Source organism: Amblyomma mixtum, chromosome 5 (genome assembly GCF_055824585.1).
Source record: "Amblyomma mixtum isolate Tamu chromosome 5, ASM5582458v1, whole genome shotgun sequence".
Taxonomy (NCBI): Eukaryota; Metazoa; Arthropoda; class Arachnida; order Ixodida; family Ixodidae; genus Amblyomma; species Amblyomma mixtum.
In genome coordinates this window covers 71,052,331-71,077,319 of record NC_143016.1, presented here as the reverse complement: position 1 = coordinate 71,077,319, position 24,989 = coordinate 71,052,331, and the positions used below count along the sequence as shown (strand labels likewise).

At 49.3% G+C, this 24,989-nt stretch overlaps 1 protein-coding gene across 6 annotated transcripts; it reads left to right on the top strand.

Moving 5' to 3' along the window:
* The first annotated feature begins 2,502 nt into the window (after nucleotides 1-2,502).
* Nucleotides 2,503-24,087, top strand: LOC149342602 (uncharacterized). 6 transcript variants are annotated; one of them, XM_089544970.1, is made up of 9 exons: nucleotides 2,503-2,794; nucleotides 4,040-4,235; nucleotides 5,364-5,456; nucleotides 6,005-6,150; nucleotides 10,129-10,232; nucleotides 11,228-11,292; nucleotides 11,372-11,547; nucleotides 22,425-22,603; nucleotides 23,742-24,087. In XM_089544970.1, exons 4-9 carry the CDS (start codon nucleotides 6,097-6,099, stop codon nucleotides 23,755-23,757), a joined length of 594 nt encoding a protein of 197 aa, XP_089401096.1. In that variant the 5' UTR covers nucleotides 2,503-2,794; nucleotides 4,040-4,235; nucleotides 5,364-5,456; nucleotides 6,005-6,096; the 3' UTR covers nucleotides 23,758-24,087. The 6 variants fall into 6 exon arrangements, with proteins under 6 accessions (XP_089401096.1, XP_089401098.1, XP_089401101.1 ...); XM_089544972.1 differs by lacking the exon at nucleotides 4,040-4,235; XM_089544975.1 differs by lacking the exon at nucleotides 2,503-2,794 and having other exon boundaries at nucleotides 3,926-4,235; nucleotides 11,231-11,292.
* Nucleotides 24,088-24,989: the final 902 nt, after the last annotated feature.

Here is a 24,989-nt window from a genome sequence, read left to right as displayed (position 1 = left end):
ACAGGTGTACGTGGATGGAAGGGAGATACCAAAAGTAGACACAATACGAATATTGGGCATCCACTTACAAACACATGGGAGAAACACGATCACAATTCACAAGTTAGAAAACCACGCGACCCAGACATTAAACCTCATCAGGAGGGTCTCACGTAAGGGAGGCGGCCTCAAGGAAAAAAACATCCTGAGATTGGTACAGGCCTTCATCATTAGTAGAGTGAGCTACGCCACGCCATATTTGAACCTAAAGGCAGATGAGAGGAGCAAGATAGACGCGCTCCTCAGGAAATGCGTAAAAAAGGCTCTAGGGCTCCCAACATGTGCATCGACGGAGAAGCTACTGGCCCTAGGACTGCAGAAGACGAGTGCAGAAATCACGGAAGCTGTTAAAACCTCGCAACTTGAAAGACTCAGCACGACGCGAGTGGGAAGGGCTACGCTCAGTAATATTGGAATGGCCACAGACAGGGGGCACAAGGATAGGGTCGACATTGACAGGGAAATCAGGGCGCACCTACGAATCCCTCCCGTACCCAAAAACATGCACCCTGAGATTAATAAGGAAAGGCGACAGAAAAGGGCGGAAGCGATAGAAAAAATTTATCGGGGCAAACCCCGAAATGAAGTCGCCTACGTAGATGCGGCAGGGGACAGACACAGTCGATATATGACCGTAGCGGTGGCAGATGGGGTTGGGGGGGGGGGGGGGGGGGGGCGCTCTCATCACGGCGGCCTCCATACTAGGGAAAGAAACGGAGATAGCGGAGGAAGCCGCGATAGCGCTCGCTTGCGCTGGCACCAAAGCTAGATACATTGTTAGCGACAGTAAAACTGCAATTCAAAATTTCAGTAGAGGGAGGGTAAACCCTGTCACCACCAATATTTTAACACAAGGAGCGATTGATAGGACGATCAACATCATCTGGACCCCGCTGCACGAGTCTGTCAGCGGTAACGAGGCGGCCCACAGTGCAGCTCGAGATCTCTACCTCCGAGCTGTACAGTAAGGGTTGGCTCAGGCCGAACATGATAGAGAAGGGCGATTAATCTCGTATCAAGAGATTGCAGAACACTACAGGCTATGCCGGAGGTGTTTTCCCCCACCAAACACGGCGTTAAATAGGAGTCAGGAGACAGCGTGGAGACGCCTGCAGACTGGAGTATACCCAAACCCAGTACTAAATAAACATATCCGATCGGACTGCCAGGACGATAAATGTAAAAACTGTGGGGTGAGAGGAACCCTCGACCATATAATTTGAAAGTGTCCTTACTCCCCAGTCAGGGCTCAAAACATTAAGCCGCCGCGGTGGCTCAGTGGCTATGGTGCTCGGCTGCTGACCCAAAAGACGCGGGTTCGATCCCGGCAGCGGCGGCTAGAATTTCTTTGGAGGATAAATTCTAAAGACCCGTGTACTGTGCGATGTCAGTGCACGTTAAAGAACCCCAGGTGGTCGAAATTTCCGGAGCCCTCCACTGCGGCGTCTCTCATAGCCTTAGTCGCTTTGGGACGTTAAACCCCACAAAAAACAAAAACCAAAAAATCAAAACATTAGCAGTAGGGCAGCCTGGGAAACCTTGTTGCGGAGCTCGGACCCTGAGCTCCAACTCACCGCCGTCCAACTGGCAGAAGAGGCCGCCGGCGAAACCAACCCGGCCAGCATCGACTGCGACCATCCCGTGCGGCTGGGCCGCTCCTGAGTCCCCTCCCCCGTAAAGGGGGGTGAGACAGAGCGGCCCAGGCGGTGTGGTCCTTATCTGTTGGACAATAAAAGTTTTCAACAACGACAACAACAAGATCTTAAGCTTCGCCTCTTAGAGTGGAACGCGCACAGCGTCTTGCAACGCTGCCACGCATTCAACAGAACGCCGTCGGCCGTTCTGTCTACGCCTTGCTCATCGGTAAATTTGTTTTCGCGGGAAGGAAATGTATCTGTCTGGCATACCTCGGTGGACACCTGAACCTCGCCGTTAGGGAGGGAAGGAAGATGGGAGCGAAGACACCGTATTCACTAGACGCGCCGTTCGTTCCCAACCACCGAGAAGACAAAAAAAAAGCTGGCATGGCGGAGTGGTTAGCGTGCTCGTCGCACTACGGAGACCTTGGTTCGATTCCCCAACTCGGCCAATTTCCTACTCAGTTTTATTTATTATTCTGATCTGACTAGAAAGGTTAATTAGGCTGATTAATTAATTAACTTAATAACTAAGCTCAGTCCCAATTGGAGCATCACTATACCATCCCTTTAATTGGTTGCATGGTTACTAGGCAAAGTACAATTGGCCCAGTTCGATATTCGCGCACTGTGACGTCACGACGATTTCGACCAATTGAAAAGCGTGACATTTTTGTCGACAACTCCTGCTTACAACGACGAGGCATTAAAGGCTTCCGCCTTAAAATTAGCTTAGGTTCAACCCGGCTGTACATAGCAAGACGAGCTAAAGCTCTGTTAAGCATGTATAAATACCAGCGCAAGCCAGCCAGACACACGACGAAGAACAAGGACACACAAAGCGCCGTGTGTGTCCTCGTTCTTCGTCGTGTGTCTTCCTGGTTTGCGCTGATATTTAAATGTAACGGATCACCAACTAGCCCGCACTCTTACCCTATTCTTAAGCATGGTTTTCCAATCTGACGCTTTTCTATACCGTAAAGGTTATCAGATTCCGCTTGACGACGACGATACATCATGGAAGCACAAGCTCCGGCACGCTGCTCATCCGTGGCGCCGTGGGTATGTGCCAGTAAGCCTGAGGACATCATCATCATCGTCTATGGCTTTGTGTGAAGGTAAGCACACGCCTCACGCTTTTATGAAGCGAAACGCAAAGGCTCCCGCCATGGTCGCTGTGTGGCTAAGGGCGCTCGGCTACTGTGCGGAGTTCCGGGGTTCGAATTTGGGCTCGTCGGACGCATTTCTATGGAGGCGAAACGAAACGGTTTACCCGGGATTTAACCCGACCGCGGCAGCCGCGTTTAGATGGAGGCGAAACGCAAGAAGCGCCCGTGTACTGTGCGATGTCAGTGCACGTTAAAGATCCCCAGGTGGTCGAAATTATTCCCGGAGACCGACGTCCCCACGTGGGAGACCTAAGGCCCCGTCGGCGAAAGCTCTGCAGGACTATGAATAAAGTTGTTACCAACCAACCTCCACTACCGCACCTCTTTCTCTCTTTCTTCTTTCACTCCTACCTTCCTCCCTTCAATTACGGCGCAGTTCAGGTGTCCGCCGAAATATGTGAGGCAGATACTGCGCCATTTTCTTTCCTCAAAAACCATTTTACCAATTTTACGAAACGCAACGGCGCCCGTGTGTCGTTGTTGCTGTTGTGATTGAAAGAAGGATGGAATGGCCATTGCATGGGCCTGCCTACTGGCTCGAACTGAGCCACAACTACTGCCACGTGCAGATAGGGAAAAGTTGAAAGGTATGAAAGGAAAGATTGAAAGAACAGACGCGGGTCACAACAACCGTGTCCGCCGAAGCGACGACGCCGGCTGCAACACATACCCCAGTACTCCCGTGTGTCGTGCTGTTGTTGTTGTGACTGGGAGAAGGATGAAAAGGAAATTGCACGGGCCTGCCTACTGGTGAGCCGAGCCACCACCGCTGCCGCCTGCAGATACAAGAGAATTAAACGATCAGAGGAAAGAGAAAAAGAAAAGAAAAGACGCGCGTCGCAGCAACAACCGCGTCCGCAGAAGCGGACGCTGCCGAAAAAGATAAGCGGCCGAAGCCATGTCAGTGCACGTTAAATACCTCTATCCCCAGGTGGCCAAAATTTTTCCGAAGCCCTCATCCCCTAGGGCTCCTCTTTTTCTCTTTTTTTCTGTTCTTTCACTCCCACCTTGCTGCCTACCCCTACGGCGCGGTTCAGGTGTCCACCAAGAATTGTTGACCCATTTGCTTTCCTCAAAACCCAATTTTCTCTTTAAACAAAAAAAATCTGAAAATCTGAATTAAAGCAACCTCGTTTGCTTTTGATGCAGACTGTCTTCTTTCAATGTTCAACCTCGTTTTTTTTTTTTTCTCAGCCGCTCGCTTCGCCAACAGCTGGTTTCCACGCCTCTGTCTTGGCCACTCCCCCCTAGTGGGTATGCGCCATTTTATTTGAGGCCAGCCAACCAGCTCGAGACACGCGTTCATCACCGCGTTCCTCGTGCGTTCCTCTCGTGCCCAGCAGCCATTTCTTTGTGTGTTCTCGCAGCTGAGCAAGACGACCTCCGGCAAGTAAGAGCACTATTTTGAACTCAGCCTCATTCTTCTCTAGGCAACGTTCTCTGATGTCGAGTTCTTCCGGAGCAGGCAAGCAACGGTCTATTCGGCGTCAGGATTTAGCTCTGAAGCAGTTTTTAGCGGTACGAGTGTCTCTAGTTCACCAGCGATGCGACCAGGCTTCTCTAGCGCGACGATATCTTTCGTCCGCGGAATAATGCAGGGCCCCGGATAAAACAAGGTGAACCCGAATGGCTCCACTGAATCTCCGCCTTTCTATAGAAACCGAAAACAGGCTACGAAGGAGACACGTGCACGTCAACACGGTTACGTTAGGCCTAAGAGATCACCCTAGCTCCTCTTTAAGTTATATCACTGCAGCGGCGGTCGCATTTTCGATGAAGGCGAAATGCTCGAGGTCCACGTGCTGTGCGATGTCTGTGCACGTTAAAAATCCGCCGGTGGCCGAATTGTTCTGGAGCCCTCCACTACAGCGTCCCTTATAACCTGAGTCGCTTCCGGACTTCTGCTTTCAGTGCATCGAACTGTAACGATGTTTCAGTGGATTTAATCCCAGAGCGAATGCACTAGAAAACAATGCTTCTGGCTTTGGTTGTTTTTAGTGACAGCGGGAGAGAGGAACTCACCGCCATAGCCAACACCTGTCGATAAAGTAGCAACAGCGCCACAGCCACTGAACGCTTTTTCTCACGGTCGCTCTTTATGTTTCACGTAGTCGTTGTCTAACCTACACTAGTGGCAAAATTCTTTCTTTGGAAAAATTCTAGAGGCCCGTATACTGTGCGATGTCAGTGCACGTTAAAGAACCCCAGGTGGTTGAAATTTCCGGAGCCCTTCACTACGGCGTCTCTCATAGCCTTAGTCGCTTTGGGACGTTAAACCCCATAAACAAACCAACCAACCAACCAAAATCTAAATGCTACAATGTTCGATTTTTAGCTTTGTTGTAGAGAGGATATGGCAACCATAAAATAGGAGGAAAGTGAACGGCGTGAAGACTCATCTTACTCACCGCGTTATTTGGTATACATTCGGCTCCGCAAGCCTTTTAAAGGCAGTGATGCCTCATTTTAAAAGTCACAAATGAACACTTCGCTAGAGGAACATATTCTCTGATTTCAGCAATCGCCCCTTGGACGTCTTAAAGGCACCTGCACCCTCAGTCACCCGCCTCCTACTCACGTCGCCATCACACCCACGCTGATTGCAAGTCAGGTAAAAACCTTACCATCGTTTTTTCATTTTCTTTTCAGCGGCGAGGCCTGATCCAATTATGGGCTTGACGTTATCGTACCGTCTATATCCGCCCCGACACTTTTAGTTCGAGCAAGAGTAACTACTTTCTACATTGTTTACCATTTGTCTGCTGCAATGCTTCTTCAATCATCCGGCTTTCTACTTTAAAAGTAAGGCGGTTTTTTGGAAGCTGGCTCTTATTTTTTCAGTAGCCTTCCTATTGAATTCAAACTGTTTATATGGTACACTTTTTTTTTTGGCAGTTCACTATCTTTAAAGGAACGTCCTGTTGGTAGACTGGGCTGATCGAGAGCCTGGTTACAGGAGCTCAGCCCCGTCTACCTTCCTTGTGTCTGTGTTCCGCGCCTGTAACCAGTGGTGCAGTATCTTTCAATCTCTCATTCACTTCCTCTTACCGCTAGAGCAAAGATTGCTAGTTCACTATCTCTACAACTACTTTTTCCTTTCAGGTTACTGTTAAAACAGCTTGCTAGTAAACTGTCTCTAAATCTCCATTTTTTTAACAGATCAACGCTAAAACAAAGCCGCTGTCTTCCATTGGAGTTCTGCCACAACCTACACACGGCCCAAGGGAGAGCTGAAGACACGCCCGCTGACCATGCCTGGAGAGGAAACCCAGACCCGGTGGACGGACTCAGGGGCCCCGACTGAGGTTTGCATCCCCGTGTCAATCACCTTTTGAGCGCTCAGCATGTCTTTTGGGTCACGTGAAAGTATCTTACAGCGACGACTTGCCACGACTTGTTTATCTTGAAGAGGGTGATCATTCAATAGCGGTCTACATCGTCGCCCCAAGTATAGGTGCCACCATGAAATCATTTGTAGGAGCGGCATGGCCGCTTTCCGCGCGCCTTGAATCGTCCTCGGCAACGTTATATGCGTGCTTACAACGGCGTTCGTCCCCTTTTTAATGCGAGTGCATATATTTGGCTGATTGTGCGAAACCCCGCCGTAATCAGAAACCCGTGGCTGAAACATGGCTCGTAAATAACGTCATCACCTATCCTGGAGCAAATGGCCACAGGTGTCCCCACCGCCGTGTTCCTGAGAACGCGACTGAGGCGTCCACTGACCCAGGAACCAGTTATGCGCCTTTCATTTCCTCATAATCAACAGAGTCTAAACTTTCTGCTTTTTTGAGAATAGGAAAGGCGCATAACTAAGCACTGTGCACTACTGCTGTTTCCGTAATGTTTGTAGGTGTTTGTGATTTGTGCGTCTGTGTAACAGTTCGCGTTGGCCACCAAACCACACACCATTCGGACCTCCGTGGGTTAATGCCGGTATATGCAGAATCGGTCATTCCCTAAACAGTCATAGATGTCGGCCAGTCCTCATACCACTAACAACCGTTGCGCCACTGTACTGGCAGGTGGCTGTTCCTGTCACAACCGCCCGTAAGGATTGTGCGACCCATATAGCTCTTCCGAAGCAATTTCTCGAACAGCTGCCGCGAGGCTCCTCCGAGCTTACCCGAGCTTCCTCCAGCTGCCTGCAGCTTGCGCGGCACTGCTCCGAACTAAGCCGAGCATAGCCGAGTAACCACCTTAGGTTCCTCTCATTGGCTGCAGCTTGCGCCGCACACCTCCGAACATACCCGAGCTTGCTTGAGTGAACATAGTTGACCTTAGTGTTGCTGCGAATGTCCAAAGGCGAAAGTAAAGAACCCCGGGTGGTGAAAATTTCCGGAGCCCTTCACTACGGCGTTAATCACAGCCTTAGTCGCTTTGGGACGTTAAACGCCAATAAACGAAACCAACGAAACGAGAGCAATGATTTGGGTACTGGCGAAAAGACTGAAAGTTAACGCATGTGACTTCGCTGGCTTCAGTATGGAAAACAGCGGGTGTGCTGATTCCTGGCACCAGTATGCAGGCCGAAAGAGTAAGCAGCGCGCCTAGTCGTCGACCGGCGTTTGGCCTTTGGCGTCTCGCATGTGGCGTGTCAGCGTTCCGATTGCCATCCTATCACCTGAAAGGGTGATTCCCCTGTGGACCAGCAGACGAAACGACCGACTGATAACTCGGAAAGCTGCTTAGCGTTTCGGCTTTCATATCGCATCGCTAACCACCGCGTCTGCTGTTTTCCGCACTGAACGTGGCAATGTAGTGAGCGCTAAATTCAGCATTATCGCCAGCATCCACTTCTTTGGCCGGTCACATTCCCAGCGCCATCGAGCGCTTCTGAAATTTTCGGCCGAAACGCCTTAGCCACTATTTTAATTTTTTAATTTATTTTACTAATCGAACAAATTGTAAAAATATCCTCACTTGCAGTGGTCGACAATGTGGTTGAGGTTCTGCTCATCTATTGTGGTCCCGTAAGTTTTGAAAGCTCGGCAAGAGTCGGCTGGGGCACGTGGTGCCTGCCAGCTTGAAATCATGAATCGCCCGTGTAATGTGCGAAGTCAGTGCAAGAACCCCAGGTGGTCGAAATTTCCGGAGCCCTTCACTACGGCGTCTCTCATAGCCTGAGTTGCTTTGGGACGTTAAACCCCCATAAACCAAACCGAACCAAACCAGAAAACTTTAAGAAAAAATTACAGGGGGACATTTTGTTGACCTAGAGTGCGGTGAGGCGAAAGCCTTAAACGCGGTGTTGCTGCTTGTGTCACTGATTTGTTGTTAAAATGTTAAGCATCGCCTGTAGAGTGGAACGCGACAGCGTGTTTTTGGTTTTTGAGGAAAGGAAATGTATCTGTCTCGCATATCTCGCTGGACACCTGACCCCCGCCGTAACCGGAAGGGAGGAAGATGGGAGTGCACGAAGACACCCTATTCACTAGACGCGCCCTTGTTATTCCAAACCATCGAGCTGGCATGACGGAGTGGTTAGCATGCTGGTCTCGCACTCCGGAGACCCTAGTTTGATTCCCCACCTTGACCAGTTTCCTACTCGGTTTTATTTATCTGGTCGTATTAGAAAGGTTAATTAGGCTAATTGGTTAATTAAACAATTAACTGAACTCAGTCCCACTTGGAGCATCACTATACGATCCCTTTCATTGGTTGCATGGTTACTAGCCAAAGTACAATGCCCCATTTGAAATTCGCGCACTGTGACGTCACGACCAATTGAAAAGCGTGACATTTCAGTCGACAACTCCTGCTTACAACGATGAGGCATTAAAGGCTTCCGCCTCAAAATAAAAGGAAAACACAAGGGAAACCAGCGTTTTGATATTTTTTTTCTGTTAATATCGTCATCTGCACGTGGTCGGCCTGGTTTAGATGCGGCGGCTTCGCAGAGAGATTAAAACTACTTCATTGAACTACTTCCCAGCCCATCAAACAAGGAACCACCACGACCAATCACTGACGCCTTACTTTGCTAGAAATACCGCATTTAAATACTCTTCAAAGTGATCCCATGGCTGCGGATCCCATGCTTGCCGCAGCGGCTCTATTTCGACACATGCGACATACAAAAACGCCGATCCACTGTACGATGTGTCCACAAGATAAAGAACCCCAGGCGGTCTAAATTAGGTTTAGGTTTATGTAGGTTTAACGTCCAAACCGGCTCAAATTAGAATACCTTCACTTCGGTGTCCCCTATATTAATAAATTTAATTGGTTTTTGAGGAAAGGAAATGGCGCAATATCTGTCTCATATATCTCGGTGGACACCCGAACAGCGCCGTAAGGGAAGGGAGGTAGGTGGGAGTGAAAGGAGAGAGATAAAGCGGTGCCGTAGTGGAGACGAGTGGAGGTCTCCGGAATAATTTCGACCACCGGGGGTCTTTAACGTGCACTGACATCGCACAGCACACGGGCGCCTTTTGATTTCCGCCTACATCGAAACGCGACCGCCGCGGTCAGCCCATGTGTCGCTTCAGGATGTTAAATCACTTAATTTACAATAAAATCATGTATAGTTGGGAATAAAACAATTTACCAAAGTAGCTGCTAAGCAGCGTTTATTCACAACTGTTATTTTCACAGTCAAGTTCTTTATGCCTGTATCACATTTTAAATATTTTGCCTTTTCAGACTTGTGTTGTATTTTCAAAGTTCTGTTCCTTCTGTTACCCTGTGCACCGTATTTAGTTTTGGTTCTGTGGCGCATTGCTTCGAGTGAGAACAGAGGAAGCTTATAAGGGCAGCGACGTATATGGGATGTCCTAGCTTGAATCTGGGCAAGGAAATTAACATGGGCTCGGCGTGTAATGTGGCGAACACATTATCGATGATTCTTTAGGGTGGCGGAGAAATTCCAAGGGAAAGCAAGAGCAGCAGGAAGCGGCAGGTAGGCAGATGAGAGGAAGAAGTCTGCAGGGATGAAGTGGGCGCAGCTGGAACATGACATGTTGAGCATAGCAGTGATTCAGATTACGTTGAATATTTTTGGGAGTGAGAAGTGAAGTTACTTAGAAACACCCGCTAAAGCTAGATAAATTTTGTACGCCTTTGAATCATAACAGCCCTTTACTACGGCGTCCCCCCTAACCTGAGTCGCTTTGGGACATTAAATCCCATGAACCATCCACGGGAGTATAGGTATGTCTAGTGCACTTTTAGACATAACAGAGAAGTTTAAGCAAGGGGAAACCTCTCCGTTTTATTATCTGTGCCTCGTCTATTTTCGTCGGAGGGATTTTACTGACGGGCTTTGTCTGCTTTGTCGACAGCTGCTGGACCTTCATGCCTACCATCATGGCATAGCGAAAGAGACATTGCGCATCGACTATTGCCTACTCAAGTCCTTCTACAAGACTGAAGTGCGTGAGCAAAAGTGAGTATAAGAGACATGTTTCCTTTGAATGTGTTTCCGCCAGCAATAGTGTCAGGTAGCTGCATGTGGCTGACTGCGCCTGTAAAGATAATATTTTCGCCTCACTACTATTTTTCTTTTTGAGTGGTCCGGTCAACTTAGTAATCTTACCGTGAAGGGTATCAAAAATCTATTTGAACAATGTGGCATTCGAATTGAAAGGATTGTTTAGGCGCTCATTATGTTTACGGGAGCGAAGCGTTGGTACAAACGCTCTGAATTAAAAGTTTGCAGTTCGAATGAGAGATGAATTCCGCCGCACCATTGTTGCGTGGCGTAAACGAAACACTGCACACCCTTTGAGCACAAATGTCTCGTGATGTGTTTTCGCGGTAACAGCCGCAAACGAACAGATGCACCACTTTTTAGCAGTGTCCAGCGTCGCGATCTTAATTCTTCGTTCCCATGCGGCCAATAACCTCCACAGCAGGACAAACGCCAGCGCCATTGGCCAGAAATTACCCACCACCCGCGCTAGCTGTGGTCACTTACCTTGGTCACGCCGCTCAGCTGGGTGATGCTGATCCAGACGTACCTGTCTGCACTTTGGTGCAGCAACCGCGTTTCACTAAAGGTGTAACGCCAAAGGCGCCCGTGTGCTGAGTGATGTCGGCGCACTTTAACCAATCCCAGGTGGTCTAAATTAATCAGAAGGCTTCCATACGGCGTCTCTCACAGCCCTCTGTCGCTTCGGTTCATTAAACGCCACAATTAAATTCACAGATCTTAGTAGCCCACTTCCTTTTAGCTGCGTTGCGCCATCGGTACTTTCTGGTTGTCAGTCGGGGACGGTCCTGGTCAGGTTTTCTATGACTCGTACTCACGTTAACCTCTTGGCAGCGTAGTAGTTGGCCTTTCTTGGTGCATTGAAAGGAAACTTGTATTCCAAGTGTCAGGGCTGCCGGCTTCTACTCCGGCGTTGGCTCAAAAATGTCTTGCACGTTTCTCTGCTTCAGCAGCCTGGGCCCAGCGAAAGACAAGTTTGCTCCAGACCGTGCTGCTGTCGACGTTTTGCTTCCAAGTGAGTTTCCTCTTGCTGTGATTAGCGCTTCTCTCCTCAGCTGCACAGGCTAACAGAGAAGCATACCTGTTCACCGCAGTGGAGCGTCACAGCGATGAAAGGCCCGACTCCGGGAACACTGGCGGGCAGCTAAGTGACGCGCTGCCTACGTCGGTAGTGTCCGCGTCTCCACGCATCCGCCGCCAGCTCCAAGACGTGCACGCCACGCTGCTCTGTCCCTGCTCACGGCCCAGCACTGCCATCGGCGCGAGGCAGGTATGTGAAACACGCACGTGCGGTCTCCCGTGTGTACGTCATGTCGGCAGACTCTTTCAATTCAGTTCAATTCCATTCACCTTTATTTTCAGCATTTTACAATCTTGACGGTCTCCCAGGCAAAAACATGTAGTAACATCTTGACGAGGCCTTGAAGCCGGCGGCAGGCAACCGTGACAGCAGTACAAAAAAAATATATACAAGATATCAATTGCTATCACATTTTATCACGGTCAAATTTTGTCACAAATTTTCAAAAATAAGAGGTGAAGTAAATGAATCAAAAAAGATTTTGGAATGTTGTACAATGGCCAGGGTTAACATGCACATAAAATTGCAAAAACAAAAGCGATAATTGCACATATGAGAGGTTAAACTGCCATGTGTATGTTTTTATTGTACACGTTACCATTTTACACCAGAAACAGCAAACATGGGTCACTCCAGAAACATTGAATGCAAAATTTTGCGTGTTATTCGAGCGTTATTAAAACTAGATAGAGTGATCTTATTTAGTAGCATTGACACTGTATAGCTTAATGACTGGAGAAGGTAATTAGTTCGGTGGTGTGGAATCAACCTATTTTCAGCGGCACATGTTTTCAAAATATTACAGCGTAACGTTGCACCTGAGAGTGAGAGTAAGAATTCTTGATACATTTCGTTGGCAAAATAAAAGTGATAGAGGAGGCGGTAACTATAAAGAAACTCGATATTGATGACATGATGCTGACGAAATAGCGCGGCTGAAGGATTTAAATATGGCACATTGTTTATGCAACGCATTGCTTTTTTTTTTCTCTAGAAGCAGAAGTGTACCGACATGTTACATTTGATCGTTGCGGGCACCTATTTACCGCTTGACGTTCCTACTGATAAACCCAGATATATTCTAAGACATGTAGCTTCCGCACATTCAAAACACACCCGCAAACATAGATCTCAAGGCTGCCTGCCATCGGCGAACTCACACGGCCTTCGTGGCGACAAAAAGGCTGTCGCTTGCCGCTGGGCGAACGCACAATGTTCACAACCCCACAGGGGATAAAAAGGTTTCACAGGCACCTCTTTCTCGCCCCAATCTGTCAAATCTGAAGAAGGTGCTGAGGCGGCCCCGCATTAGGCTTTGGACGAAAGTATCACGTTCTTTTCTGATTAAAGGATATGGCAGCGCATGTCATATTTGACTACTAAAACGAAAGAAACCAAGATTTCTAACTTATACAAGCGCTTCGCTACGGCGTCCCTCATAGCCTAAGTCGCTTTGAGACCATAAATCCTCGTGAACGAAGACCAAACCAAAAGTTAACTAAAATCTTCACGCAAGGTTATCCCTTTCGTGGGCCATAAGCAAACTAACCGGATCGCTCTGAATTCTTTAATTACTGATCTTCAAGGTCATCTGACTTAACCTCCAATATCATAATATGTAAACATAAATCTTAATTGGGAACATTAATCCATACAAATATGTGGGTTGGTCTTTTATTGTAAAAGTCGTCATAGCAGAGATCACAGATACATCCCGTTACGGGAAATCGTTTGAGCCATTTCCTTCATTGAGAAACAAAGCGCAAACGTCACACTTCTTGCAGCGGCCTGAAGTCCACTAAAGTCAACCGAGAAGTTATCAAACATGCGCCAGATAAGGAGATGGGAAGAATATTTTTTCGTGCTTTCCAGAACTAGCCTGACAGGTTTATTTACTGAAACCTCCGAAATGTGTGGGCTGGGCCAGAATATGTGCGCTTCACAGCGAGAGTAGTTGTAGATTTATTTCTTGAAATACGCTAGAGGCCCATCAGAGCACTGCATAGGGGGGAACATGAAAGCAAAACAGAGTCATAAGTACGAACAGGATAAGAGATGCTGTTATGAGGATAAGCCAGAGTAAAAAAACAGCGCGGCGAGTAAGCTGCAATAAAATTAGCTTAGTGTTAGCTATATAGTTCTGAGTTCTGTCATCGAATCTACAGCGTCAGCCCTGGGGCCTTAATTACTTTGTGAAGTAATTTAATTTCAATCAATATTAAAGCCACTGCGTTGAGGCTGTCGTTCTGTAAAATATCCGGCGTTGCCATTGACGACGTAGGTGTTCTGGGTGAAAAATCCGCGGAGAAGCAACCTAGGTGGGCCATTTTGGTCACGTGACCTTCTGGCGTCATCACAACCTGCCCACCAGATTGTTAGCAAAATGTCTATCGCGGTAGATAGCAGTTAAATTAATGAATGGTCGCTCGGAAAGAACAGCCTGTCTCTAGCCTAAGCCCTGCCGATGACAGCACCTGCCATCGCAGGGTAATGACGCATCGCTTAACCGCTGCACCTCTGCGCCTGGAGTGGTATGATGATTCTCGGGATCGAGGAATGTCAAGTATTCCAATTTCATATTGCAATTCCAATTCCGTATATGTTAAGTATGGCAATTCCGTATATATGGGCATTAACCCATTAACAATATCACCTTATACTCTTAAGGCGAGCCTTAATTCTCCTCTCCAACTTTTTCATTCAGTTTAATTGCATTAAATTAAACTCAATAGCATGTACCTGCCAACCGTGGCAGGTAGCAAACCGGAGAGAGGAAAATCTTCTTCTACGATTGGAAAGAGGATGAAGAGCGCAAGATCAAAGGGAAGGGAGAGGGTGATGAAGGTGGGAGGACGGAAGGGCGGCATCATACACATCATCATCACCAGTCTGACGACGCCCACTGCAGGGCAAAGAAAGGCCTCTCCCATGTCTGTCCAATTAACCCTGTCCTTCGCCAGCAGCGGCCACCGTATTCCCGCAAATTTCTTAATCTCATCTGCCCACCTAACTTTCTGCCGCCCCCTGCTACACTTGCCATCTCTTGGAATCCACTCCGTTACCCTTCAGGACCAGCGGTTATCTTGCCTTCGCATTACATGCCCTGCCCAAGCCCACTTCTTCCTCTTGATTTCAACTAGGAGATCATTAACGCGCGTTTGTTCTCTCGCCCACTCCGCCCGCTTCCGATCTCTTAACGTTACACCTATCATTTTTCTTTCCATAGCTCGCTGCGTTGTCCTTAACTTAAGCTGAACCCTCTTTGTTAGCCTCCACGTTTCTGCCCCATAGGTGAGTACCGGTAAGATACAGCTGTTGTATACTCTTCTCTTGAGGGATATTGGTAAACTGCCATTAATGATCTGAGAGAACCTGTCATATGTGCTTCACCCCATTCTTATTCTTCTAGTTTCCCTCTCGTGATACGGATGAGCTGTCACTACCTGCCGTAAATAGATATATTCTCTTACTACTTCTAGCACCTGGGTATACCAATTGCGAACTTATGTTCCCTTGACACGCTGTTGAAGATTACTTTGGTTTTCTGCATGTTAATTTTTTAGCCCCCCCCCGTTCTACTCTGCCTAATTCATTTACCAAAGCAATAACAGCTTTCGCTGATTAATCCGCTAAGCCTATAAGTTTAGTTCTAAAACTTTTTTCTTAGCATTCCGAAATAATTTTTATGCACCAACAGATGCATAGACTGGGCCATAAAATGATATTATATATAATACTTACAACGATTAAAATACCAACATGATTGTCGTAGGTATACAGCTTGCTGTCGGGAAGGTTTTCACGACATCAGTGAAGATTCCTCGAAACAAAAGTGATTGCCACGAAACTCCCTGTGGTACCTTTAGAGGGCGGGTGTGGAGCAAGCCTGAAATTCCCAGTCAATAGTGAACAAGCGAATGCTGCAAAGGCAATGCACCGTATTTGATCGCAATGCGGCTGCGTGAACATGACCCTCGAGACTGTGCGAACTAAAAAACATACCAGAAGGAAGCAGACATAGACATTTTGCTACACAGTTTTGGTCCTTATGCATTTGTGCACCACCTTCAAACAATTGCTGTACTGTAGACTGAGGGAGCAATCGAAGCGAGGATGATGATGATGATGACGAAAACTTTATTTGGAACAAGGAAGTTTTGGACACGTAGGTCCTTGGGCCCCTGCACAGCCCCACTGCACTCAAACGTTCATGTCCCGGAGGCTCATGACGCTGGCAGCCCGGCATGCGGCGATGGCTTGCTTGGCCGGGACCTCAGAGCGCAGTAGGGTCTCCCAAGCCTCCGAAGTGGCAAGGTGCTCCAGACCCCACGGGGGAGGATCCGCCGGGCAGGGGGAAAGAATATGGTCGAGAGTGGCTTTGGACTGGTGGCAGAGGGTATAGGAAGGGTTTGTGGGGACTTGCTGATATCGCGAGCGCATATAAGGGGAAGGTAAAGTGTGTGTGTTGGAGCTCCTCCAATATGTCTGATGGTAATTGTCGGGGAAGAAATCAAGGGGGGGGGGGGGGGGGGTTGCGCCGACACTCGGCTTTGCAGGCCTGCGTCATTTCACTGAACGAGTGCATCCGCTTCCGCGAGAACTCCAGATCGGAGGTCGCCGGTGCCCGGCTGATAGACGCTCGGGCTAAAGAGTTGGCGGCCTCGCTTCCGGGATTCCCGGAGTGGGCAGGCACCAATATCAGCTCCACATGACGGGGCGGGTGCGTGGCGAGGAAGTCCAGTATGCGAAATGCAGGGACGTGAACTCTCCTGCGAGCAAAATTTAGTATGGCAGTTTTAGAATCTGACAGTATATATCGAGCCTCTGTGCGTGTGATGTCCAGGGCAATGGCGGCCTCTTCGGCCTCCTCGGAAGCGGCAGCGGGGACTATGTGAGGTGTGGCAATTGGTTGGAGGGAGTGGTTTGTGATGGCTACAACCGCGTCCTCGCCTGTGCATGCAGCATCCACCCAAAGGGCAAACGGTTCCGTACTATAGTGTTTGTGGTGCGCCCGAGCACGAGCTCTGCGTCGGGGTTCGTGGTAGGTGGGGTGCATGTTTTTGGGGTGAGGTTTGATAAGTAGCTCGCGGTGAATATGACGGAGGACCTGCAGCTGTGTGGGATCCGTGGCCGGTAGGCGGATACCGAGGGTGTGTAGGATGTCTCTCCCGGTGAGTGTTCTCGCGAGACTGTGTCTCTCAGTGGGCCTCGATAAGCTTCCCTATCGTATTGTGCAGGCCTAGTTAAGGAGTTTTTCGGTTGAGGTCTTTAGAGGTAGCTGTAGTGCTGTCTTAAATGCTGTTCGAATCATGGCATCCAAGGTGGAGATTTCCCCGGCCTTGAGTTTCAGGTAGGGGACCATGAAGATAAAGCGGCTGAGGACGAAGGCATGAATGGGACGACATAGGTCATGCTCCTTCATGCCCCGGTAGTTTGTAGAAACTTGGCAGATTAGATGGGATATCGACACAGTTGTCTGCTTGAGTTTCCGTATAGTGAGTGTTTTCCCATGGTTCTGGATGTGGAGGCCAAGTACCCAGAGAGTGTTTACCTCCGGGATGTGCCGGTTTTTCAGTGTCATGGTGATGGGGGCTGTGGGGCAGTTACGGGTTGTGGGGCGGATGAGAAAGAGCTCCGGCTTCTCCGGGGAGCAGGAGAGTCCGATACTCCGCGCATGTGTTTGGGTAAGGGTAGCTGCCGACTGTAGAGTATTCTCTGTCTCCATCAGTGTCATGGGTGGTCCATAGCGTGATATCATCGGCATAGAGTGTATGCCGAAGGTGAGGGATGGTTTGTAAATTTCGGGCAAGGGTAATGAGAGTGACATTGAAGAGAAAAGGGCAGAGGACGGATCCCTGGGGGGTTCCGACCCCGATAAGGGTGTATCAGAGGGGGGGGGAGATATGTGGGGACCGAAGTGAATTTCGGCCGTGCGGTTACTAAGGAATGCTTGAATCCAAGGCTAGGACAGCTTCTGTGTGACCCGGATTAAGGGGGTCGAAAATGTCCTGCGTGCTGACAGATGGGGACGGAAGCCCACCATGCCGTGCGGGTAGAGGTCTTGCTTCGCCTTGTGTTGGGTGAACCGGGCGAGTGCGACATGTTCGAAAAGCTTGCCTAGGCATTAGGTTAGTGAAATGGGACGGAGATTAGAAGGCGTAGGATATTTGTGGGGCTTTGGTATGAATACGGTTTTGGCGTGACGCCAGGATTGGGGAAGAGTGTCCTCCTGCCAGCATTTGTTGAAGTACCCCGTGAGCTGAGCAATCGATTGATTGTCCAAATTGCGGAACTTGGCATTAGAGATCCGCTCAACTCTTGGGGTGGAGTTAGAAAATTGAGAGTCAGGAGGGCCGCTCTGACTTCTGCTTCCGTGATCTCTGCGTCGAAGCTGGCATCGGGGCACCTGTTAGGGGGGCAGGGGGTTTGAGGCACAGGGAGTTATATGTGTGTTTCTAAGTGTATTGATGAGTGCGTCGGGAGAAAGGTCTGCCTTGTGTATAAGGCTTGTGACGTGGTGTTGTGTGGGCGTTTTGGATTGCGTGGGGTCAATTAAGTGACGGAGGAGTTGCCAGAGCTACGTTTGGAGGACAGATTGCCAGCCAGACTATCGCAAATCTGACCCCAGTTTGATCGGCAGAGCTCCTCAGCGTGCTCAGTAATTTGTGTTTGCAGCGCGGCAAGCCGCTTTTCAAGGGTCCGATTGAGCTTTTGCCCTTTCCAGCGCTCTAGGATGCTATGGTGGGCCTCCCATAGGTGGGCCAGGCGAGTGTCGAGGGTTGGCGTATCTGATGTTGTGACAAGGGTTCGCGTGTGTGTGGAGACATTCATGAGTGATGACACCCACTGGTCGAAGTCTGTAATGGGAGCGTCAGGGAGGGCCGCCCGTGCGGAGCAGACAGCATCCCAGTTGGTAATTTTGTGTAATGTGACGGGCCTTTGTTTGCTTGCACGGTACTGGAACGGAGAGGATGTAATGATCGCTTCCTAATGTATGACGTGTTGGGGTCCACGTAATACCAACAATGTTGCGGCTCAGTGTCAAATCCGGGCTGGTGTCCGCGCTGACACTGTTACCGATCCTCGTGGGGCTGTTAAAGTTGTTGTGTATTGCGAGGCGGAGCTCTGGTACCAAGGGCCAGAGACGCCGGCCTCGTACAGTGGTGGTGCAGTAGCCCCAGTCAGTATGCTGACCGTTGAAGTCCCCTGCGATAATCAATGGTGCTTGCCTGCAAAACGATGGAGATCTCGCAGTAGCGTTTCCAATGAAGCCGTCGGGTGAGGTGGTGAGTTTTATATCTTGGCGGTAAAAATCGATGGTATTGAGTGTGTATCTTGTATGATTTCTGTGATTACGCAGGACGTCTCGGTGGTGATGTGGTGGGCTTGGTGTGTAATGGAACGATGTATGGGTGTGGACGCCCTGGATGTATTCGTGGCGTCCGAGTGAGCAGGTTTGTAGCTAGGAAGTGTGGCAGGGCTATGTGTGTCCTAAAGGAGAAGGATGTGGGGCATGGGAAGTGTGGGGAGGAGGAGTTGGAGGGGTGCGCGCTTGCCCCCGGAAGCGGCGGCAGTTCCACTGCAGAATTGATAAGGAATTAGGCGGTAGCCCTGCCATACTTGAGCTTTGGTGGGATGAGGGTAGGTGGGTTGGTTGGGGAGTTCTGTGGGGTAGGTGGGCGGGATTGATGTGGCGGATTCAGGTGTAGCGAGGGTTGGAGGCGGGCGTCGTACTGTCCAAGGTTCATCTCTAGGGTGTGCACCATGCACGTAAATATCACTTCAATTTGTTGCTCGAAGCGTTGGGAGAGGTGGTCGATGAGGTGATTGAATTTTGCCTCTGGGCGCGCGTCCATCTCAGCGAGTTTAGCGTATAGACGGGCCTCGAGGGATGTAGGGTCGGTCTGGGTAACGGGTGGGATCTCTGTTCTCCGTTTTTTCTTGGGTGGGGCTGAGGGTGCGGATTGGGATTGGGAGGCGGACTCTTCTATGTTTTCCATTGATGTTTGAGGTAGTGGAGTGTGCTGGGCGGGAGGCACGGTTGGTGTAAGCTGTGGAAGGACGGAGGTGGGGCTCTTGATAAGAGAGGTAAGACGACTCACCTCCTCTCGCAGGGCCTGGAGCTCCCGGTAACGGGGATCCACCTCTGTGGGCGGGAGGGGGGGCTTGCTGGCATTGTTAATTCTGCCAGCCACTCTGTCCGCCAAGGAAAGTTGTCGAGACTGTTGGTCTTGGCGGCGACGAGATGATGAACGCGACTTGCTGGAGCGACGAACGTTGGTGCGGTCCGCGTCTCGGTCCGCTGTGCGGCAGGTATGCTGTTGCAGTGAGGCGCGCGGTGAGCGGCGTCCCCTGCCTTTGCATCCTCTAGTGCCCGTCATGTGGGCGCCTCCACATAGTATGTTCTGGCTTTTTACCATAACTGCAATCTTGCGATAGGCAGCTATGAGAATTGGGGTACGAAAGGGGCTTTTTATGTACAGAGAAAAAGAAGCCCCGTGTCGTAATTGAAGGAACTAAAAATAGAATTGTTCAGCTTTTCTAGAAAATATAACTTTGAAGAAATAGCATAGAAAAGCAGCAAGCCTGCGGCGAAAGACCTACGACCGCCTAGAATACTGAGAAAGAACTCTATCTGACGATTCTATATCACCTTCAACAGCGTTGATGGCGAGGCGAATCGGTATTATTACATCAGTATCATTACAATATACGAGGTCTGTTAGAAAAGTATCCGACCTTTGGCCGTAGAAAAAAAACTGGCATAACTGGAGCGTTGGAAACCTAATAACCTTCAAAGTAGTGTCCTTCGGACTCCTCACACTTCTCCCAGCGGTGCTGCCATTGTTGGAAGTATTCCGAAAAGGCCTCTTTCGGAATGGAGTTTAGCTCAGCTGTCGTTGAAGCCATAATGTCCTCTCTTGTCTGAAATCGCGCTCCTTTCAATGGCCTCTTGACTTCGGGAAACAGCCAGAAGTCGCAGGGGCCATATCAGGAGAGTAAGGAGTCTGTTGAACTACAGGAGTCTGGTTTTTCGCCAAAAAAGTCTGAATCAAGTGCGAGGAATGTGCAGGAGCATTGTCGTGATGGATGCGCCATTTTTCTATTGACCGCAACTCCGGTCTCTTGCGCCGCACAGCACCACCTAGGCGACGGAGAACATCCATGAGTACTCTTTGGTCATTGTTTGACCCTGTAGGGTGCGTACTCGTGGTGTGCCACACAGAGGGAGTCAAAAAAAAGCTGTCACCATCACTTTGACATTGCCGCGCACTTGGCGGGCCTTCTTTGGTCTCGGTGACATGAAATGCTTCCACTGTGACGACTGGGATTCGGTTTCCGGGTCGTGCCCGTACACAGAAGACTCGTCACCAGTGATTATGGTGTTTATGAAGTCGGGGTCACTGTTTGTGGAATCTAGCATGTCCTGCGAGACTTCAACACGAAGCTGCTTTTGCTCCGGCGGGAGCAGCTTCGGCGCGAATTTCACCGCAACTCTCTCTATGGCCAAATCTTTGGGGATAATGGAATGTGCAGAAAAATTGCTGATGCCCACCTCTTCCACAATTTCTCGGATAGTCACACGACGGTCCCGCATCACCACAGCGTTCACTTCGGCAATGACCTAGTCATTTCGGCATGTTGATGGCCGACCGGAGCGTGGCTCGCTCTCCGCCGATGTGCGGCCATCTTTAAACCAATTGTACCACTGTTTAATTTGTGTGCTGCTCATAGCATTATCACCGAAAGCCACACTGAATATTCCGAACAGTTTCCACTTGGTTGTCATCCCATTTCTGGCAAAAGTTGACGCAGTAGCGCTGCTCCTGTCGCTCCGCCATTTTCCTTGGAATAAAAAACCGACGAGAGCACTGCGCACTGCCTCACTCAAACGCTGCTTGCCAGCGACTGACGCTATCGGTAGGCCGGAAAATATTCGTACATGCGCACGAAGGTTCCAGGTCGGCTGGTGCAAGCGCGCTTGTTTCATATCCATCGGGTGTTCGCAAAAAAAAATAAAGTCGGATACTTTTCTAACAGACCTCGTACATGAGTTTAAGAAGCAAAACATCCTGGATGAGCACTCTGGTACGAGCTTTGGATCAGTTATTCTCTGCCTAGTGTGTGCTGTAGTTCCTCGTAATTACCCATTACCTTATCTTGCCTGAAGCGGCGCTTTTCTATAGTGCACAATCTCGGGGGTTATCCTTTTTAGCTACCTGCATAGACTACCTAATGCTACCCAACACCATATAGGATATAACGCTGTGGCATGTCATCCACTACTCAACCCATGTATGTCATAACGAGCCTCTCTTTTATCTTCTCTTTTCTGCTCAATATCTAACCATGGACTCGGTTCTGGCAGTCTTCATGCCTTAGGCAGCGTAAGAGGGTTCTTGGGCAGCTTCCTCCATCAACGTTCGATCACGTTTCACGCGGCACTCGCGGAAATAGAGGACGTACTACGTCCGCCACTATGGACGAGGAGGGCGCTGGTGAACACTCTCAAGGTTCGGTCACACTACACATAAATACCTTCGAAAGCAGAAGATTCGACAGCCTTCGCCATAGCTCACTTGGTAGATCACTGGATGCAAAATTCGGAGGTCGCGGGTTCGGATTCGTCAAAAGCTTGTTTGTTTTGTCTTCGGCTTTATAATCAATAACTTTTAAATAATTACCCTAGTAACCTCCTATTGATGAGCAGCACAATTTATAAAAACATCCCCTATGCTCCTAGGTTTTGGTGACTGTTAGGTTCCGTCTTGCATGTCGTAATGAGCGCCTCTTTTTCTTTCCCTCATCTGCTCAGTTCTGAGAGAGTTAACCAGTGCCACAAACACACAATAGTGATTCGAATTTTGCTACGTTCATAGTTGTTCTTTTTTTCACCTTTGTGATTGGCTGAACCCAAGCTGCAACGACAATATAGCTTCAGCCAAGAAAAAAAGGAAATAAAATCACAGTGAAGTCACTACAGTGGAACTCTGTAGTAAGGCCGCAGGCAGAAGCTCTGGTCCTGGTATTTTGACATCTTGAATTGACTTCGCTGTTACATGCAGATGGTCAGGGGCATAGGCGCCGCCCTGCAGCCTGCCCTCATTTGCCTCGAACGAGACCTCGGAGACAGCGCCAACGCCCAGCTGCACGCCGTCATCGACGAGGTGCTGGCAGTTTACCACCACGCCGATTCGCACCGGCAGCCACTCAGAACACATCTCAGTGCTGATCCGCGTTGCCAGTGAGTGAAGCAGAGCACGCATGATTTACGAAAAGGACAAGGAAATTAGAAACGTGTGATCATTCTGTGGATTTCATGATAAAATGTAATTTCCGACGCGACTACCTTGAATGTGCTTGTATATATGTATGTGTACTGGTGCATACGCATGCATATATATGTGTAAATACGGTCGAACACATCATAAGCAGTAACACAAGCCGCCGCTCACGCTGGCGTTGCCGGCAAGGTCTCGGTAGTATTCTGTGTAGAGCACAGGGCCGAAAACTGAAGCTTCCTGCTCTACTCTTAAGTGAGCGAACGCTCGACAACACCTAAATGGTAAGCTTCATAAAAGCGGGTTTGACTCGAGCCCAACTTGGGTTTCTCCGTGCGAAGGTATGGAATAGAGAAGTGTTCTCAGTAAGTGACTCTTGCGCCGATTCGGGTAAAATTGATTGCATTTCAATGTCCAACATAATCTTGAAAAATTTCCCCTACACATTTTCACGAGCTGTCAATATTCAGAGTATCCGGTACTTCCGTGAGAGACAGGTGCCTCTCGATACGCGATGTTGAAAGTGGCGAAGATTTTACTTGAAAACTCGTAGGAGTAGCGTGCATAGACCTGATATAGTAATGATCCGCAAACTGCACCCAGTGAGCCCAGTGCTGCAGTGAGCTTTTCGCAAGTCTCAATTGTAAAATTCTCCCACAGCAAGGAATCGAATTCGGAAAATAAATTTTGCGAGCTTAAAAACTCTGTTACTTGGCACAATTTAGGGCTTCGTCACTACGTAGCATTTAAACTAAAATAGTCGTACAAAGATTGAAAACTTCATCATCATCAGCCTGACTGCGCCCACTGCTGGGCAAAGCCCTCTCCCATGTCCAATTAACCCTCTCCTTTGTTAGCCGCGACCACCGCATCCCCGCAAACTTAGTCTCATCCACCTACCTAATTTTCTGCCGCCGTCTGCGACGCTTTCCTTCTCTTGCAAGCAATCCACTCCACTTAACAGTGGAATCCCATTAATAGAATCCACTCAGAACTTACACCGCTCAAAGTGATCAGTAATGCTACTCAGGTATACGGCTCGACAGTGCATTCGTCTTGAGCATACTCGTTTCCTCAGTGTACTATGTCCGTGTTACGCAGGTGGGACCTCGTCTGAGCTGCCTGCCGTCTCCGCCTTGAGGCCCGCTGCCGAAAGGCCAAGAGCGAGCAGCGGCGTAATGCTCGGCATGGAGACGACCCCTCGGCCTGCATGGTCCTCGTCGAGTGGCGCACGCCCCACAATCTGGAGCGGGACATGGCGCAGCTGGGATAGGAGGCCCCTTCTCGGGCCCAAGCTGCTGTGTTTCGATACGAAACCACAGTCGGCCTGCCAAGTCCCGAGAAGGGGGCCCGCGCTTGCGCCATCGCACGCATACGGGAGCTCGTCGCACAGCGACAATTCAAACCGACGAGCTGCCCGGAAATATACTAATAATTAATCTCAGTATGGACTGAGTTTGTTTTGAAACAGTTTCAGCCCTGTGCCTGGCGAGGCTGGAGCGAATGGCCAGCCACCTGACCACAGGCCCCCAATTGAATAATATTGGCAATTACTTTCCTCAGCAAACAATATGAACGACTGCGAATAAATCGCATAAAAATCTATTTATCCACAAAAGCGCTGGCATGTATTCTGCATATCGTCATCAGGTCATGAATTTAGACAATATCATCTGCATGGTGCCACGGACGTTGCCAAGGAATACACTGCTATTCGGGCATGGGTCTTTGCAAGTGGGAAAAAAAGAACCCACCGTGAACAGTGTCTACGTATCACTTTGCAGTGTGGCGTTATACCAATCCAGCTTCTGGGGTTTCAAATTGTCCATATTTCCGAGTTCTTTGTCCGTGCCCAGCGGCAGGTGAACTCACTGGTAGAAGATTAGGCGTTTTCGGATCAGTTTTCATTCTGGTCTCAGCGACTGATGGCCGCTCGGTACACCGACTGCTTCGAAGCCGCTTTTACCGACCATAGGCCGCACTGGTGACTGCTGAGTACGAGTTCAACAGAGGCTTCCAACCGTGATATGCGAGTGTGACTGCGACAGTCGTAATAGCACGACTTGGCTGTGGCTTTTGACATGGTGGACACTGCGCGTTTGCGACTGGGAAGCAGTTCAGCGCATTCCTCCGCAGTTCTCCGGCCATTTGTCCGACGTATCGACGCCCACACTGCGTTTTTGCAGTGAACTGTGCCCTGGACAGGCCTCCACGGCTTGCATCCGGTCTCGCGGTCGTCATGCGAACGTACTCTTATAAGGTGTGGTTGCTCTACAGTAGCAGCCCAGAGTAGTTTTGGAGTGGCGGCAATAGCTAATAAACTGCTTTACGCGTGAGGAGCTTTATATC

Coding starts and splice junctions, on each gene's coding strand:
- LOC149342602 (XM_089544972.1), top strand. CDS start 6,097: ATGCCTGGAGAGGAAACCCAGACCCGGTGGACGGACTCAGGGGCCCCG. Junction 6,151..10,128: donor ACTCAGGGGCCCCGACTGAG/GTTTGCATCCCC, acceptor CTTTGTCGACAG/CTGCTGGACCTTCATGCCTA. Junction 10,233..11,227: donor ACTGAAGTGCGTGAGCAAAA/GTGAGTATAAGA, acceptor TCTCTGCTTCAG/CAGCCTGGGCCCAGCGAAAG.